This window comes from Cannabis sativa, chromosome 9 (assembly GCF_029168945.1).
Source record: "Cannabis sativa cultivar Pink pepper isolate KNU-18-1 chromosome 9, ASM2916894v1, whole genome shotgun sequence".
Lineage (NCBI taxonomy): Eukaryota > Viridiplantae > Streptophyta > Magnoliopsida > Rosales > Cannabaceae > Cannabis > Cannabis sativa.
In genome coordinates, this window is record NC_083609.1 from 38,442,420 (window position 1) to 38,463,174 (window position 20,755).

Consider the following 20,755-nt stretch of genomic DNA (forward strand, 5'->3'; position numbering starts at 1 on the left):
ATTTTCTTTTCTAATGGCAATCTATAGAAGCTACTCGACTTCTTAGACATAGATTTTTTTTATCTAAGGAAAAGTCTCAACTATTCTAGAAAAGATAAAGCCATGAAATAATTCCTTAAATCAACAGTGAAAGGTCTCAGATATACTTTAGTATTCCTTAGACCAGACACCTGCTGTTGAGTGGGAGTAATGAGTAGGTATCAGATTAATCCAGGAGAGGAACATTGGAAGACAATCAAGTAAATCTTAAGATTAAGAAGAGGAACTACATGTTAGTCAATAAGGGTATGTTTAAAACTCTTAGGGTACTTTTAATCAGATTTCGAGACTTGCCTTTGTGCTAGAAAGTCTGCTGATAAGATGGTGATTACTCTGGGGGTGGAGTAGTGATTTTAGAGAAGTGTAAAAACCTATCTGAAGTCTCTAGGTCTACTAGAGAGAGACTAAATGTTACAGATGCAGGAAAGGTACTTATTAAGTCTAAGGAAAGTTCTATACATTTGTGGCACCGTTCCAACTTGTCTTAACTACTAGTGTTATTTCTTGATTAACCAAAAAGTAGTTGCCAAAAGTATAGAATCCAGTATCCCAAGAGAGTAGACATATAGAGAGGAATTTCACATTATCAAGGATATTTTGATTAAGGAAGAGTAATGGTAGAGAAAAGGTTGTGTTTAATTCAACCTGTAAGAGCCTATTACGAGGAGTATACTACTACTACACTTGATTTGTATATCAAGGTGTTGAGATTATCTGAAATGCATTTTTGGTTTTATATTAGTGCAAGTAGGAGTTTGTTGGGTTTTGTGCCCTAAATAAAACCCATAATCATATATACTAATAAAGATCAGAAATAACATTTTATGTTGCATGGTTCACATGATTTATTTCATGATTATATATATAATGTATGAATTCTATTTAAGTCCAGAACATATGAATTTGTTAATGATTATAGTGTTGTCAGCACAATGGAATATAATCTTAATTATATGTTCGAAAGTTTATTCCCTGATTGTTAGTTCACTGGATTTAGACTGGCATGATATAATCGGCAATAGGTGTTCTTACACCTTGGTATTCTTTTGAGTAGGTTTAGAAAAGGCCATGCCAATGTGATTGAGTTACGTAAATGATTCTAAATTACATTTAAATTTTTAAATATGTTAAAATTTCAATAAATTAATAAATGAATCAATCGAAAATCAATGAATACTAGGCTATTCATATTCTAAATTCTAATCTATTAGTATTTATCTTTTTTCTTCTTCAATCTTCATCTTTCTTCATTACTGTAAATGTAATTTCACACACACAGTCACTCAGCACCCGAGCACCGTCCCACTCGCCACTCCCACAGTCCCACTCCCACCCACCCACGGCCGGCCACACACCCACCGTCCCACTCGACTCGTCTCGTCCGACTCACCCACACCAGTCGACGACTGGTTCTCTTCGCCGGCGAAGTCCCACAGGTGGCATTGCCTCGGCAGTCGGCTTAGTCGCATCTCCGTCCATACCATTACCAGGTAAATGGCTCATGGCTGTGTGTGTACTGTACTGTGTGTGTGTGTTAGTGTTATTACACTGTTATGTTACTTATGTATATTGTATAACAAACAACACAATATCTTCTTCAATGACTTCTCTATCAAAAACTACCAAAAACAACTGTGTATATATAATTACCAAAAACTGATTGTGTTAGTGTATTGTGTGTGTTACTTTTATTCTTGTCAAAAAAATAGTTTTTTTTTATTAATTTTCTTTTTATAATGTTAGATTTTTTTTCTCTTTTAAATTTTTTTCCACTTAAATTAGTAAGTGTAGATAATAGTTGTATATTTTTCTATAAACTGTAGTGTGTGAAGATAATTTCATGAGCATATTTTTCTATAAACTGTAGAGAATAGTTGTATATTTTTCTTGATAGTCATTTTGCCATGGTGAAGGTCTTACTGGTTCTAACTTCTAATAAGAAAATATATGTATATATAATTTATAGGGTAGTGGTGTTACTATTACACTGTGTGTGTATATATATTGTAGCTAAATTAAAATTATTAAACTGATCTTGTAACTTATGTATATTGTAGTATTACTTATAATCTTTTTTTTCTGAATTTATTGTATTATAATTTATAATAATCTGTACATAAAAGAAAATACAAAGTGAGAAATCTTTTCTAGTTTAGTGGTCATACAAAGATGTTACATATTTTGTTTTTCTATAGCTTAATTAAATAAATGGTAAGTATATGAATAATTTTGCTTTTAAGTATATATAATATATATACATGAATATAAGTGGTGTGGTGTCATACTATCATGCAAGATTTTAGTATAGATAATACATATTAAAAAAATATTATATATGTTTTTTTTTTGTAAATAATTTTTTAGTCAATTATTGTATATAAATTAACATTGTAAAATTCTTTATTAATTAATACAGATTACAAAGAGAAGATTTGAAGATATCCATTTTGGATTGAAAGAGTGAAAGTGACTGAAATCTAAGACAAGAAAAGACTCAAGAAATTATGGTAAACCTATACTCTCTTTTTTTATTTTTTAAGTTAGACTAAACATTTATGATGTGATTCACCATGAAAATATGTATTCTATATTGTTATAATTTGGTCTTTGTATTAGGTACTAAATGATGATAATGGTGTTAATGAGGAACAACCTCCTCTTGATGAAACTCCTACAGATAATGGTACGAATAAGGGTATGGATAATGGTAAGGGTAAGGGTAAGGGTGCTAAAAAAAGAGGTAGACCTCCCACTGTGCCTATTCCTAATCCTAAGAAAAAGGGAAAGTCTGATGTTTGGCTTCATTTCACTAAGGAAGACAATCCTCCCCGAGCTACAGAGGATGATGATGAAGAACCTGAACAATCTGGTGTTCCTAAGTGTATCTGCAACTATTGTGGGAGTGATTTTCATTGTGACACCAAAAAACATGGGACTAGTCATCTATGGAGTCATTTGAGAAAAGTGTGTGAGCTTAGTCCACTCAAAAATGAAGATGAAAAACAGAAGATTTTAAGTTTCGAGCCTCTTAAGGGTGGCAAGGAGGGGGATGGCCAGTTAGTAGCTGTGGCCTATAACAAAGAAGCTTGTAGGATTGCCCTCACACAATACATTGTGTTAGATAAGTTACCATTTTGACATGTTGATGGTGATGGTTTCAAAAGATTTGTGAAAACACTCCAACCTAGGTTTGAGATCCCTTCTCGAATGACTGTTGCTCGAGATGTTTTGAAGTTGTATCAAGAAGAGAAAGTGACATTGAGAAATATTTTGAGACATGAGAGGATATCGATTACTACCGATACTTGGACTTCTATTCAAAATATGAATTGCATGGTCATCACTGCTCATTGGATTGATCATGCTTGGAAGTATCAAAAAAGAATTATCAATTTTTGTCAAGTCATCGATCATAAAGGAGAAACTATTGGTAAACAGATTGAGACATGTTTAAGAGAATGGGATATCTCTAAGTTGTTTACCATAACGGTAGACAATGCTTCCTCTAATGATGTTGCCATTAGATTCTTAAAGAGGAAGTTTAAAGAGAAAGAGAATGGACTTATTTTGGAGGGGAAGTTCTTACATGTGAGATGTAGTGCCCACATAGTGAACTTAATTGTTAGTGAAGGCTTGAAGGAAAAACATGAGTCCATTGGTGCAGTAAGAAATGCGGTGAGATATGTTAGGTCTTCTCCTGCTACGCTTAAAGCTTTTAAGGAAGTAATGGTGCAAGAAAAGATTGAATGCAATGGTCTTCTATGTTTAGATGTCCCAACAAGGTGGAACTCAACATTCTTGATGATAAACTGTGCAATAAAATTTAAAAAGGCATTTCAAGAGATGGCAGAATCAGATGTACTTTATATGAAGTACTTTGATGAGGTTGACAAAGATGGGAAACCAAAGGATGGGCCACCCATTGAAACTGATTGGGAGAATGCAAGTGCGTTTGTGAGATTTTTGGAGACCTTTTATAATGTAACATTGAAGTTTAGTGGGTCTACTTATGTAACTGCAAATAAGTACTTCATTGAAATATGCAATATTCAGCAAGAGTTGGCCGATTCTACAGTTGATGAAGATGAGGATGAGTTGTTGAGGAACATGGCGCATAACATGAAATTCAAGTATGACAAGTATTGGGGAAAGCTTGATGATTGTAATGAGGCACTTCTAATTGCCTTGGTTCTTGACCATAGATACAAACTTGATTATCTGTATCATTGTTTTAGCTTTACTCATACGCAGTTAGAATGCAAAGAGATGGTTAAAGGGGTGGAACAAACGATTCGGAGTATGTTTAATCAATATAATGATTTAGCATCAAGAAGTATTGATCCTTCAATCAATCAATCACATGCTCAAGCTCAACCTATTGATGATGGTGGTTCTTCCTCATTTATCGTTTCTACTCGACCTAAAGGGAAGAAGTATCGTAATGTCCATGATGAGTTCGTGGCACGAAGAATGGAGAAAAATGGTGGCAAGATGAAAAATGAACTTGATAAGTATTTTGAAGAGGAAGCTGAGGAACCAACTGAACAATTTGATGTTTTAGGATGGTGGGCTAGTAGTGGGTGCAAATACAAGATATTGTCCCTCATGGCATGTGATGTGCTAGCTATACCGGTTACCATTGTTGCTTCTGAGGCGGCATTCTCAGCTGTGGGTCGGATTTTGGATCCTTTTAGGAGTACACTTAGCCCAATGATGGTCGAAGCATTAATTTGTCTCAAGAATTGGTGGAGTGGATCACATCAACCCATTGTTGTGCGAGAGTACATGGATGAAGAGAAATACTTCAAATACAAGCATTGCTTGAAGAAGGTAATTTTAGTTTGATATATTTCATTTTGATTTCCAATTCCATAATTTTAGTTTAATATCATAATATTTATTTTACATATGCATAGTTATTATCTAACTAGTTTATACTTTTGATATTTTAAAGAGATTCTCAATAACAATACTATATGCACTTTTTCTACTCCTTCAACCTCAACAAGTCAACAACAAGGCACGGCCTTGGATTGAAAAGGTTTATTATTATACTTTATTATATTTAATTTATTGATCTCATTTGCTAATTTATCCTTTTTTAATTTTAAAAAAAAAATATTGAAACGTTTGGAACTATTGACTTGGAGGACTTTGGAGTTTGTTGAATTGGACAATGGATACACAAAGAGAAGAACACAATACACACAAGGGAAGTAAATACTTTTGAATAGTTATGAAGATGAATTATTGATACTTTTGGTTATAAAGTTTGATTTGAATAGTTATATTTTGGATGTTGGGACTTTTTGATATGATCATTGATCCATATGGATTGGATATGGATTATTGTTTTGGACTTTGGAATTTTTTGATATGATCCATATGGATATGCATTAGATTTATAATTTGTGAGTTTTGACTTTTTAATATGATCCATATTGATAGATTGATAATTTTTCTTTTCATTAACATATTTTGATTAATAGCTATAGCCTTTAGTATTGTTTGTTTTAAATATTTAAATTGGTAAGTAATTGTGAATAATGAATGATTATTTATTTGGACAACTAGTTTAGTTTAAATTTTGAATTGAATGTCATTTTTGTAATTGGGTATGAAGTATGAACCAAATTCAATTAACTATTTAAGCCCAAAAAATATTAATTATTAAGAAAAGGTCCAACCAATGTTAAAAAAAATGGTATTCTTAAAAATTAAATTGTATTTCGGCCAATAAACTAAAAATTCGGGCTCAGCCCAATAGGGCCCGAACCCGATAAAAGCCAACCCGAACATAACCAACCCGAACTCGATACACCCGTAAACCTGAACACCGGGTTCAGTTATAGATTTACAATACCCAATACCCGAAAACCCGAAAATCCGACCCGTGTGCACCCCTAAAAGTGATGGCTTCAAGAAACTAATGACATGCATCTTATTCCATTCAGAGAAAAACCTGAGCCTCCTATTCTTTCTCTATAACCGCCACCCTTCTTCTCTTTTCTTCTCTTCAATTTCGAAATACCCTAGTGATAGAGTAGTGCCCACACACATCAAGTGGTATCTCAATCATAGCGTGGAAGATTGTGTAGAATCCAATCAACAAGAAGGAGAATCAGCATCAAAGAAGGAGAGAAAGAGATCCAGGTTCAGATTTCGTGATGCTCTGCTACAGAAAGGAATCATGGGCTAGAGATCTGAACGGAAGGAGTCATTATATTCCGCTGCACCCAATGTAAGGTTTCCTAAACTTTATATGTGTTTATTTCATTATTTTAGAATTCATATTAGGATGTTAATGAAACATACATGGTAGTAAATCTAGATCCCAGTAAAATATTTCCAACAACGGGCCTCAGAGCAATGGTAATGATTTACTTTCATGAAATATGAATTAAAACAATGATATGTGTTGATTTGGATGGTTTCATGTTGATCTGTGTGTTATATGATGATTGATTGATGCTTGTGAAATTTTATGAAAAATAATTGAATTTTCGTTTCTGGAATTATTTTTAATGGATATTTTAGAAAAAATTAAGCAATTTACTTATTTACAGAACTTAATTTCGATTTTATTTAAATTAGTTATGATTTTTTGAAATTTGAAAAAATCGGGGGTGGTGACACACCCTTGTGCGCGCGGCTGGCTGTTGGCAGCACCCTTTGTGCGCCCAAGCAGCCCCTTGCGCCCAAGGATGTGCACCTGGATGGTGTGCTTTGCATACCGTCCCTACAGCTCACAATTTTTTCATTTTTCTTCGATTTTTCATGCTATTTCATGGAATTAACTTCCAATTTTTTGTGTAGTTTTGTATTTAGATATTTACTATTCCTATTTCAATTCTAATTATCATAATTAAATTAATTGGATTTTTTAAAATTAATTTATGAGATTAGTGTAATTTGAACTTGAAATAAGTAAATATCTATCTTTTTTTCTTAATTATCTATCTTATTTTTAAATTTAATTATTTTATCTTAATTTTAAATTTAAGGTCAGATATTACCTTTTTTTTAAATTATTCTATTTTTAAATTATTTGACCTTATTTAAATTTAAAATAAGATTACTATAGTCATGATATTTTAAATAGAAATAAGATATTTTTGCTAACTTTTAAATTTTGTTATTTTTTTATTAAATTATAAAATCACAAAAGATATTTATTATCATTCTATTTTATTGAATATTTAACTTATAAAATAACATGAAAATTTTAAAGATGGTTAGCCAATTTTTTGAAATGATATTTAGGTTAGTTGAAACCTAATTTTTTTAAAATGTTAGGTTTAATTTTAAATTTTAATTTATTTTATTTTAAAACCGAAAATATTTTTTTTTATTTAAATATTATTTTCGAAATTTTTTTTATTAACTTATTTAAAATTAAATAAATCATACATCCAACTATCCAAATTCAACTTGTTGCAGGAGTATGTGTTTTTAGATTGTTTGTAAGTTTTCTAAAACCTATTATTGCTTGATCTAAATTGCCATGGTTAACTTGTTGACAGATCCAATGATTTGATTTTAACCCATGGTTCAATTGTCAATAGGTCAAGTAAATAATTTGTAACAGGTAAATTTTACATTCTTCTTTCATCTGTGTAGGACCTAGTAACATGATAGGATCCATCCAAATCTGTGTGCCTGTGTGAGCCTATATGTTTACTTTATGTTTAGATGCATATAGGTTGTTGCTAAATAAAATGTCACACCATGATAGATTTTATTTAGGCCCATTTAGTTTTTGGGCCTATTCAATTAATAACAGTTCTTCATTTTAAGGTTAAATTCCTCTCTTTTGGGCCTTGTGTGAGAGTTGGGGGCCAATAGAAGTGGGTACGACATACTTAACCCAGCTTCCCCTCACATGAACTACCCCAACTGTAAAAGGCCCATTTGCCTGATTTGGATAACTCTGCTAGGTTAATTAAATTAGTTTAACCTAATAAAATTGATTAGCAACATAATTAATTTCAATTTTTTTTTGAAATTAATTTAAGAAAAACACACTTAGTTTAATGAATTAATTTCTAGATAAACTATTGTATTTTTCTTGTATTTAATTAAATATAGAATTATAACTAACTAGATACTTTCTTAAGCTTATTTTAATTATTTCATTAAATATTCCTATTTAAGTTGTCAATTAGTTATTTCTAACTAATTTTATCTATCAACTTAAATTTGAATATCTTTTGAATTTCAAAATTAAGTTGAGAAATTCTAGGAATTGGTTAGTGAAGATTCTAGAGATATTTTTTAAGTTGTTAAACTTAAAATGGAATATTTTTAAATTATGTAGTTACAACTTAATTTTCATATTTAATTAAAATTTATTTGGAAATTTTTAAGTTGGTTATTTTAGATTCTTTCTATAACAACTTAAATTAGATATTTTCCAAATTTTTGAAAATATACTTAGTTAATGATATATATTCTAGATAGTTATTTATAGTACTAATTATATTTTTAAATATTTAATTAAGAAAATATCATAGATTGTGAAATTAATTGTTTAATAATTAATTTTAGTACAATCTAAGTTAAGTATATTTTTCCTAGTATTAAACTAGAATTAATAATTAAGTCTCCTCTATACTTAATTATTTATTTCTTGAATTTAATACATTTAATTAAATTGAAAATTTCAATATCTAAGTTGATTTTCATCATGATACTTAAATATAGAAAATTATTTTAAGTTGGAAATTTTTCTTTAAAATTTCAGAATAACCTAAATTTGAATAATTTTCAAAATATATTTTATTTTATTTTATTAATCATTTTTTTATTATTTTTGAAATTGCATTTTTTTTTAAATGTAGAAATTTCGAATTTTATTTGAAAAATAGATTAAAGTTGAAAATTATTTATTTTAATTTTGGACCAACTTACATCAACGATTTTTTCATTTAATGATTAATTAAAATAAATGAACTAAAATATATTATAATTAGAAAATGAATTAATTAGTCAATGAAAGTCTAGATAGATATTATCTGTTTTGCTTGAGGTATTTTTCTAGTGATGTTTAATTAAATAGAAAATTAATATTTAAGTTGATTCTTAATCATGATACTTAAATATTTGAAATTTTCTTAGATATTTAATTAAATAAGAAAATTATATTTTTGTTGAAAATTAATTTTTATTAATTAATTTTGGGCCAACATAAAATTAGAATAATTTTTCCAGGATTTATTTTTATTTTATTTTAAAGCATTTTTCGAAAGTAGTATTCTTATATACTTCATTTTTTTCGAAATGCAATATATATTTATAGAAAATTAAATTTGAGTTGTAAATTAATTTAAATTAATTTTGAAACAACTTAAATTGAATATTTTTTTTTCTAAATATTTATTAGAAATTATTACTAAGATGGAAATAATTCATTTTATTTTCATATCCATCTATGTATAATTTTATAAATATTAAATTATAATTTATTTATTAGATATTTAATTAAATAAGAAAATTATATTTTTGTTGAAAATTAATTTTTATTAATTAATTTTGGGCCAACATAAAATTAGAATAATTTTTCCAGGATTTATTTTTATTTTATTTTAAAGCATTTTTCGAAAGTAGTATTCTTATATACTTCATTTTTTTCGAAATGCAATATATATTTATAGAAAATTAAATTTGAGTTGTAAATTAATTTAAATTAATTTTGAAACAACTTAAATTGAATATTTTTTTTTCTAAATATTTATTAGAAATTATTACTAAGATGGAAATAATTCATTTTATTTTCATATCCATCTATGTATAATTTTATAAATATTAAATTAAAATTTATATTTAGAATTTTTTATTCTAAATTAGAAATTTCAATTAAATAAATATATATTTAAAATAAATTGATTAAAATAAATATTAGAAGAAAATACACTTTAAATAATGAGCTTTATTATTAGGACATTCGATCTCCATTGTTGGTTCTACATAGTTCTTGTTTTAGTGAGTATTCCTCCCTAATGGAGGAACGTTCATTAGCAATTTAACGCCGTAGAATCTCGAAAGATAAGTATTATTTGTAAGTGTTTATTTTAGTATGGATCACCCTAATGGTGGTGATGTCGCCCAATTAGTTACACTGCGGTCGCGGTAGTAAACGGGTTATATGTCGTATCCACAGGGATGTAAATTACCACTAAAGATTAGTATAAATAGAAAAAGATAGAAATGTGAATGAACTAAAAATAATAAAAAATGATGAGATGAGAAAGTTGATCAGATAAAGAGTTTGGTAAGGTAGAAATGTAGTTATGCAAATCCTATTCTAATATTGATATTAATTCAAAACACAGTTGCAATTCTACACCATTAATTACAACTGGAAGATATATATAATAAAAGTGCAAATTAATTAATCTTCCATAAATGAAATTTCACCTCTAACTTGACAGCATATCCTATTAAATATCATAAATCGACAAAATACCACTATTGGCAGAATGCAGTAAACGACATAAAATATAATAAATATACCAAAATATTAATAGCCTAACTTACATAAGAAAAGCATGACTGAACTTATATAAAAGATACTATTAACTTTGGAAGAAAAATTAGAAGATGAAGAACAATTTAATAAAAATGAGATATGGAGATGAAACACAAAAGAATCAATATCAATAATAGAAATAAGAATTACAAAAGCTAGACTCTAACCTCACCAATATTTCTAAAATAGTTCACTCATTTTTGTCACTAAAATAAGTAAAATAAAATAGTAATAAGAGAGAACAAGATGAGAAAGTGTATTTCTCTACTCTAAAATCTGATGCTTTTGCTCTCTTATGGGCTCTTATTTATAGTGAACATTTTCTCTCAAATACATATTTGCGTGTGTATGTGATAGTGGGAAAGTGCTTGTAAAAGTTGAGAAGAATTGGTGCATAGGGTCAAGTGTGAGCAAAATAAGGAACGTGTGCCACTGATTGAAGAGAAAGGTGGGAGCATTCATTTCATGCCACGTCTCGATACTGCATTTAATCATTGGGAGGTGTTGAACGTGGTGTCTTCACTGATGGAAGTAAAGACCCATTTGATGAAGTAATTGGGGTCATAAATACATCAATTGCACTTGGTCAAAATTGAAACATTTTAAAGTTTTAGCCCAAAATTATTCAATTGATGGTCCAATCATTCTTTGGGTGGTGGCTTTAGGATTAACAATATAATTGATGATGAACCATGAAAATATGGAGTGAAGAAATTGGGTTTGGGCCTTTCCTTCATTTTTACAAAAATACCAACCATTGAGTTAGGATTCCAAGCTCCAAACATGCTAACATTTCATTAGCTCAAATCTGAAAAATAACACAAAATCAAAATAAATTAAATATTTCTAACTAAAATAAATTTACCATTAATAATATAAAATATTTAATTTATATTAATTTAATATGCAGAAATAAAGACTTAAAGGGCTCGTTTGGAACGCCGTATTAGGTCGTATTGTATTGTATTGTATTATATTGAATTGAGTTATATATCATATTTTTATATAATACTATGTTAAACTTTAATTTATACTAAAATATTATATATTTAGGTGTCCATAAAAGTTAATACCACATATAGTTTTACATAAAAATATTGCATAAAATACAATTCAATATAATACAATACAATACAATACGACCTAATACGGCGTTCCAAACGAGCCCAAAATGTACAAAATTGAGCCTTAATCAGGTGGCGACTTTAATAGACTTACAAAAGTATGAAACAATGGTGGAAGCTCATAAGATAGAATGGCCTTGACTCTCGCCTAAACGGGACAACGCTGGATTCTGATCTTGATCGAATAAAAGGTTGCTGGAATGTTTATCATTTAGATGAGCTGACAACTCTATTCAATGGATGGTATAACTGACTCTCGCCTAAACGGGACACTGATATCAGTTTGTTGAAGACCTTGGAAATTATTTAGGATTGTATGCTTTAGTATTTTCACTTGTCATTCCTACTTGCTATGTGTTTAATAATTTCTGAATTGTGTATGAATTTATATTGAACCATGTTATTTTCTGTTATTAAATTGTAGTTTAATTTCGAATCTTCATTGTTGGTCTAACTTGGTTTGTTGTTCTAATGAGATAAATCCCTAATGGATTGTCAACATTAGACAAATATAATAGTGTTAGATCTCGATAGATAAATATTGTAAATGCAACCTCTAGCTGTTGATCAATTGATGACACCTTAGACTAGTATTTACAATATGAAACAAGAAGATTATATAAATAAGATTACTTTGACTCTCGCTAATCTAAGTATCGTTCGATTCTTATTTAAAAACGAAATTATCCTAATTCCTCTTAGCTTATTCATTTCGAATTAGCTCAATAACATGTCATTGGATAATTGGTCTATAAATCATTTCATATCATTCTATATTTTCTCTTAAGAAATTAAATGACGCTTATGATTATATTCCCGAAATTCTATCCCAAAATGATATAAATCCACAATCTTAAAAATCTCCTACTTGTATGGGCAAATCAGACTTAGAGTTAAATTAGTAGTAGTGGTCCAAGAAAGAATTACTCATTATATTTGGTATAAATTTAAGTCTTTGACTTTAAATTTTAGATTCCAAATAATTTTTTTTAATACAATACAGTTTCACTTTCACAAGTGTTTAATAACCTTTTTCTATGAATGGATTCAAACTGTATGTTAGTAAGGAATATGAGTTTAGTATTCTGAGACCAAAATCCACTTGCAGTACACTGATATCAGTTTGTTGAAGACCTTGGAAATTATTTAGGATTGTATATTTTAGTATTTTCACTTGTCATTCCTACTTGCTATGTGTTTAATAATTTCTGAATTGTGTATGAATTTATATTCAACCATGTTATTTTTTGTTATTAAATTGTAGTTTAAATTAGAATCTTCATTGTTGGTCTAACTTGGTTTGTTGTTCTAATGAGATAAATCCCTAATGGATTGTCAACATTAGACAAACATAATAGTGTTAGATCTCGATAGATAAATATTGTAAATGCAACATCTAGCTGTTCATCAATTGATGACACCTTAGACTAGTATTTACAATATGAAACAAGAAGATTATATAAATAAGATTACTTTGACTCTCGCTAATCGAAGCATCATTGGATTTTTATTTAAAAATGAAATTATCCTAATTCCTCTTAGCTTATTCATTTCGAATTAGCTCAATAACATATCATTGGATAATTGGTCTATAAATCATTTCATGTCATTCTATATTTTCTCTTAAGAAATTAAATGACGCATATGATTACATTCCCGAAATTCTATCCCAAAATGATATAAATCCTCAATCTTAAAAATCTCCTACTTGTATGGGGAAATCAGACTTAGAGTTAAATTAGTAGTGGTGGTCCAAGAAAGAATTACTCATTATATTTGGTATAAATTTAAGTCTTTGACTTTAAATTTTAGAGTCCAAATAATTTTTTTTAATACAATACAGTTTCACTTTCACAAGTGTTTAATAACCTTTTTCTATCAGTTGATTCAAACTGTATGTTAGTAAGGAATATGAGTTTAGTATTCTGTGACCAGAATCCACTTGCACTATTCTAAGAACTCTTTAATGTAACTAAAACTGAGTCATCAAAAGCACAACCACATTTTTTAAATCTATGGCATTTGTATCTTGTTCATAGTGGTTTTGACAAGATCAATCTCTGCAAAGAGTTAATATGCCTATATCCACTGAAAGTAAGTTCATCTCATTTCGCAGATGGATGTACATTCAGGGGTGGATTGAGTTTTTCGTTATATTCTTAAAATGATCACTCTAGATTTTACCTTATACAAAAAAAAAAATTTGAAATGTTTGAAAAATTTTATGAATTTCTACCAATGGTGAAAAACCATTAAGGGAAGTGGTTAAAGATCTTGCGAACTGATAGGGGTGGAGAAATAGTTAGTAGATATGCAGTTCAAGGATCATTAAGTTGATTTTGAATTATATCCAAACTTACCTCCCCAGAAATTCGAGTTGCATATTGATGATTAGTTACTAGTCGTTGCCTAAGTCCTTCTATGGTAATACAATTTCAGAATGATGCAATGGTTGGGTACTTAGTGTAAACCACCTCCCGAGAAATTTGAGTTGCATATTGATGATTAGTTACTAGTCATTGCCTAAGTCCTTCTATGGTAATACAATTTTAGAATGATGCAATGGTTGGGTACTTAGTGTAAACCATTACTAGATTCATGGATGACCTAATGAAACCTTAAGAAAAGATAGAACTGTTAACCATGGTTTGCATGCTTGTTAGCTATTCTAAGTGATTAGGGGTGGACCATCCCATAGTCATTAGATAAGAAAGTGTTTGTTTAAACAAATTACAACTTTTCTAAGAAAATGACTAAGTCTGAAAATAAAGTAGCAAATAAAGGAGATATTTTTTTCTTGATTCCAAAAGTGTTCTATCATCTTATTCTACATATGATGATCCCACTGCCTCTGTTGTCTTGACACAACAAAAAAGGTCAATACCATTTAGTTTTCTTAGACATAATTCACAGTACCTTGTCGTAGTGGGAGGGTTTCTAGGAACTCACCATCTTATGACTTGGAAGACACTAGTGATTAAAATCCATTGTAAGTTTAAACAAGTAATGGATTGTCAAAATAAGAAACTAAGAAGAAAAGCCAAGAAAACTATGGTTTAATCCATTCACATAAAGTAACCTAAAACTTTTCTATTACAAGGACATGAAAGCAAATTTTCATTTATAAGTCTATTCAATGGACTTAACAAAAATTCCTGTTCCTAGTATTATAGGTTTGAGTTTATCTAAACCTATGGCATGTGGTATACCTGGTAATTACTTACTCTAATGCAAGCAACTTACTTTTGTAATGTAAAGCCCGCTTAGTTTAATTTGAAAATTAGCAGTTAATCTTGATTAATTATGAAATTATTTATAGCCATTTAAATAATTTACTATACTGTTATTTATGGAATTCAGAAATGCATTGCTATGTCATTCAGTAGTTTTCATATTTTGCATTTTCGGTGCCCGGTATTTTGGAACCCGACGTTTGGCTCAGTAGAAATCACAACTTAGTATGTTAGTAGTTTGGGACGGTTTATTAGACATTGGGAATGTCGGGAATGGCCGGGAATTTAGAATTTCCCAAAATACCCCTTTAGTGTGATTTATGTGGATTTAGTGTGGAGGGGCAAAATGGTCTTTTTGCCCCATTAGTAGTTTGTCTTTTAGTGATTTTATTATTTGAAAATAAATGTTTATTTTATATGTTATTTGGCTGAAAAGAATCCTCTTTAATTCATTTTACTCTTCAAGCCTCATTTCCTACACTTAGAAAATTTAGAGAAAAGTTTCAAAACAAAACACTTTCTCTTTCTTTCCTCTCAATTTCGGCCAATTCTTGGAGCTGCTAGGGCTGGATTTCTTTGATTGATTCTTGTGATTTTCAGCAAGTTCTTAGTAATCTTGTAGAGGTAATCCTTGTCTTAGCTTCCTTTCTTTAGTTTCTTGATTTTTGGATGAAAAAGAAATGGTGTGCATGCTTATTTTTGAGTTGTGCTTGCTGCTGTATTTTGATGTGGATTTCAGAGGTTTATTTTTGATTTAAAATGTTGATTCATGCATGTTAGGGCTGATGATTTCTTGAGTTTATTAAGTTATGAAATTTTGGCTCAAAACTATGGTTTTCAAAGAAAATTGTTGAAATGTATTCTTTCTTTGTTTTGTGATGTTTACTGTAGTTTTCAGAGGTGATTTTATGCATGTTTAAGTAGATTTGAGTTGGTTTGGATGCTTGTTTGTTAGATTTAACCAAGTTTGAGTTTTGAACTCAAAGCTTGGAGCTTTAATGGTGGATTTTGATTTTGTGCATGAAGCTTTGTTTTATCACTTGGAAAATGTTTATTAGGGTCTAATTAGCGGTGTCGGAAAGTTTGGTTGAGTTTGGAAACGTTTTGGTTGGAGAATTGATTTTTGTGGGTTTTACGGGTAAAGCAGGCTAGCAGGTTTTACACTTTGCTTGTAAAACCGGTTACCCGGATTTCGCAGTAGGGTGAGAAATCGGTTTTTCTCAACTTGCCGTTTCGTGCTAGTTTCGGGTTTTCAAACAGTTTGTTCTCTGCTAGTTTGGGGTATTTTTGTATTAAGTTTCAGTAGGTTAAGTTTGGTTTTAAAACCTTTGTCCCCGTTGTGATTTAGCGTGTAACTTATCGATGTTGTGATTTTTACGGTTTAGGAGCACATGTCCGTAGCGCAGTAGTTCCAGTCAGGTTGATCGGCACACCTGAATTTGGAATCCAGGTAAGATTAGTATAACAGTATGCATATGTAGATTACATGTTTAGCGTGCATGTAGGAAGCCTGTTAGATTACATTAGTTATGTATGTTGGCTTCGAACCATCCAACCCTGTCACGTCGGTACAGGCTGGAGTATGACCAGCAGCGGGAGTATGACCGGTTCGACCGATCATGCTGACACTTGGTTGGTGGTTCCGTACTATTGACGTATCCCGTCGGTACAGGCTGGAGTATGACCGACGGCGGAGTATGACCAGGTTCGGCCGATCGGGAGGATACTTGTCAATAGTACCGTCATGTGAATGTTCAAAACTCGGTACCATGTTGGACATGGAAGTAGTGGCTCGATGCCGTGTTGGACACGGCAGTAGCGGGACTCAGTATCGTGTTGGACACAGCAGTTAGGGTTATGATCAGGGGTATGGGCGTCTGATCATAACCAGGATTATGTATGAGTATTATTATGCTTTTCTTACTGAGTCTGTCGACTCACAGTTTTACGTTTATGTGTAGGTAAAGGCAAGGCTAAAGCTGATGGACCGTGAGCGAGCTTGTGAAGATTGTACATGTCGGGGTGGTTAGGCCTGGAGCGTACGATCATCGGGACAGCGAGGCTGATTTTGTAACTAGTCGCTAGGCGACATTATTTTGTATAAACAGTTAAATCTTTTTGTAAATGATTTTGTAATCGGGATCCCGAATCTTTTGTAATATTATTTTCTAAGTTTAATTAAAAAGCAAAAATTTTAATTAATCATGTTTTTCCATAAACCTCGTTGATTAGCAACGAGCTGTACAGTATGTTTAAAAATCACGTAATACGCCTATGTTAGTTAGGGTGTTACAATTTGGTATCAGAGCCGCCAGGTTGTCTTCCGAAGATCGTCACGACATGTACAATCATCATCAACAGTTAGCTCATTTCACGGTTCAGTAAGCCTTTATTGCTTTAGTAGTTTATTTTATTCAATTATGAAAAAGAAAAGCCTGTTAGGAAGCATGTTAGTAGCCTGATAGTAGAATAGGCGCATGTTTCGTTTTTTTTTAAATTTCCAAATTAAGCGGCATCAGTAAGCTCTCCTTGAATACGACCTGATATGCCAACTCTTGGTTTCGCAGGCGGTTCTAATCAGATGGACGCCAGGCGGACTACCAGGAGTCAGGGCAACTCCGTAGGGTCGAACCAAGGACAGGGAGCTCAGTTTCCCCCACCTGTTAGGGGCCGAGGTAGAGATCCCCGAGGCAGGGCACGTGGTCGGGGTGATGAGAACCCGCCACAGGCTGCCCAGGCTCCCCCAGCCGATCAGGGAGCTCAGAATTGGGAGTTACAGAGGTTGAGACAACATGGTGCTCCTGCAGTTCCAGTGCCCGCAGTTCCAGTGGCACCTGCCCCTGCTGCCCAGGCCGAGATAGTGGTGGCGGCCAATAGATTGGAACCTCTGTACGAACGGTTCCGGAAGCAAGCACCTCCGGTTTTCCTGGGAGGTCGGACGTGATGAAAGCGGCCGATGGGCGACGGTGATTACCAAGATCCTGAATTTCATGGGTGTCACCGGTAACGACAGAGTGGTGTGTGCCACTTTCCAGTTCCAGGAGGACGCTTTGGTCTGGTGGGACATGGTGTCTCAGATTCACGACGTCACCACCATGACCTGAGAAAGGTTCCAGGGACTCTTCAACGCAAAGTACTGCAACGAGGCGGTCAGAAGCGCCAAGAGGAAAGAGTTCGCTCACCTGACCCAACGTGAGAATATGAGCGTCACTGAGTATACTACTTAGTTTGATCGGTTGGCGAGGTTAGCCTCGGGAATTGTGCCGACCGACTTCAGCAAGAAGGAGAAGTATCTGGACGGGTTGAATGCCAAGATCAGACATGATTTGATGATTACCACGGACGACAGCACCACCTATGCTCAGATGGTGGAGAAGGCACTGCGAGCTGAGGGCGCAGTTGGGTGTATGTCGTAGTCAGCTAGTACTCCGGTGAGTGGCGGGGCTCCTACCCCTCCTGCATCAGGCTTTAGCAGGGGGAGTAGTGGTTCGTCCATTGACCAGAGGAAGAGAGCACCCACTGCTTCCGGTGGCTCGAGTCAGAACAAGAGGTTCTGGGAGAACCAGAACAGAGGGAGTCGTCCTGGTGGTACTGAGACCCGCTTCTCCTATCCTGAGTGCCCTAGCTGCAAGAGGCACCATCGGGGTGAGTGCAAAGGTCAGGGATGCTTTCACTGTGGCATGCCCGGACACTTCAAGAGGGACTGTCCCGGCTCCGATCGTAGGCACCGAGAGCTCCGGCGATACCCACTCCGGCCGGGGTGTTCGCTATCACTCGGGCGATGCGGATGCCGGCCCATCGGTTGTCACGGGTCGGCTTTCTATTAATAACTCGCTATATTCGATCTTCGTTTGATTCTGGGGCTACACATTCTTATGTGGCGGCCAGAGTCTTTAGTAAATTGGGTAGACCGTACGATAGATATGAATCAGGGTTTGGAACCCTATTACCTGGCGGAGAATTGGTTATCTCCAATAGGTGGATTAGGTCTATGCCCATCAGGATAGACGGTAGAGAGTTAAGTGCTGATCTGATAGAGATGAGTCTAGTCGAATTCGATATTATTTCAGGAATGGATTTCCTATCTAAATATTCGGCGAGCATTGATTGTAAAAGGAAGATGGTGATCTTCCAACCGAAAAGTGAGGAACCATTTGTGTTTGTTGGTTCAGTTCAGGGATCTCGGATCCCGGTAATCTCGGCTATGACAGCTAGAGAATTGTTGCACGGCGGTTGTTTAGGGTTTCTGGCCGTGGTGGTGGACACCACTCGGCCAGATACCACTCGGCCAGAGGACATCAGGGTGGTTCGGGAATTTTTGGATGTTTTTCCCGAAGAACTTCCAGGGTTACCACCTCAGCGAAAGATTAACTTCGTGACAGACTTGGCACCAGGGGTGGAACCGGTTTCCAAAGCCCTGTATAGAATGGCTCAAGCTGAACTTAAGGAATTAAAGATTCAGCTCCAAGGGTTGCTTGACATAGGGTTCATTCGGCCCAGTGTGTCACCCTGGGGAGCCCCGGTTTTATTCGTCAAGAAGAAGGATGGATCTATGAGGATGTGCATCGACTACAGGGAATTGAACAAGCTGACGATGAAGAATAAGTATCCATTACCTAGGATCGATGATTTGTTCGATCAGCTTCAGGGGAAGACGGTCTTTTCTAAGATTGATCTCCGTTCGGGTTATCATCAGTTGAGAATCCGAGAGGAGGACATTCCGAAGACGGCTTTCTGCACTAGGTATGGACATTACGAGTTTCTGGTTATGTCGTTCGGACTAACCAATGCTTCTGCAGCATTCATGGACTTGATGAATAGAGTATTCAAGGATTTCCTCGATATCTGTGTGATTGTGTTTATCGACGACATCCTCGTGTACTCTCAATCAGAAGAGGAGCATGAGTTACATCTTCAAATGGTACTGCAACGGCTTCGAGAACATAAGCTTTATGCCAAGTTCAAGAAATGTGAGTTCTGGCTATCTCAGGTGTCCTTCCTAGGGCACATTGTGAGCAAAGATGGGATCAAGGTGGATCCCGGGAAGATCGAATCCGTCAGGGATTGGCCGAGACCGAAGACAGTGACAGAGATCAGAAGCTTCTTGGGTTTAGCTGGGTAGTACCGTAGGTTCGTCGAAGGGTTTTCAAAAATTTCAATGCCCCTAACCGAACTTACAAAGAAGAATCAGCGCTTTATCTGGTCAGACAAGTGCGAAGCTAGTTTTCAGGAGCTAAAACAGAGGTTGATTACCGCTCCAGTGCTAGCTTTGCCTTCGGACAAGGAGAAGTTCGTAGTTTATTGTGACGCATCCAAACAGGGTTTGGGGTGTGTATTGATGCAAGCCGATCCGGTCATCGCTTATGCCTCCCGTCAGTTAAAGGATTATGAACAGCGATACCCGACTCATGATCTAGAGTTGGCCGCAGTGGTTTTTGCGTTAAAGATTTGGCGGCATTATCTTTACGGGGAAAAGTGTGAAATCTATACCGACCATAAAAGTCTCAAGTATTTCTTTACTCATAAGGATTTGAATATGAGGCAAAGGCGTTGGTTGGAATTAGTGAAAGATTACGATTGTGAGATCCTCTATCACCCCGGAAAAGCCAATGTAGTGGCCGATGCCCTGAGCAGAAAGGGTCCCGGGCAAGTAGCTAGTATGGTTCAGATCTCACCGCACCTAGCAGAGGATATGGTTAGATACAGCATTGAGTTTGTGGTAGGCCAGCTTCACAACTTAACGCTGCAATCTGATCTGTTGGAAAGAATAAAAGTTGCTCAGGTGACGGATCCAGAGTTAGTGAAGATCCGAGATGAGGTGTTGGCTGGTC

The 20,755-nt window shown here is 33.6% G+C and overlaps 1 protein-coding gene across 1 annotated transcript; it reads left to right on the forward strand.

Annotated features, from left to right (window-relative positions):
• The first annotated feature begins 2,482 nt into the window (after window positions 1–2,482).
• On the forward strand, window positions 2,483–3,177 carry LOC133031386 (uncharacterized). The gene has a single exon (XM_061104871.1). The coding sequence runs from the start codon at window positions 2,737–2,739 to the stop codon at window positions 3,175–3,177; it is 441 nt and encodes a 146-aa protein (XP_060960854.1). The 5' UTR covers window positions 2,483–2,736.
• The last annotated feature ends 17,578 nt before the right edge of the window (window positions 3,178–20,755 follow it).

Excerpts from the sequence above, each read along its gene's own strand:
- LOC133031386 (XM_061104871.1), top strand. The coding sequence starts at position 2,737 with ATGGATAATGGTAAGGGTAAGGGTAAGGGTGCTAAAAAAAGAGGTAGA.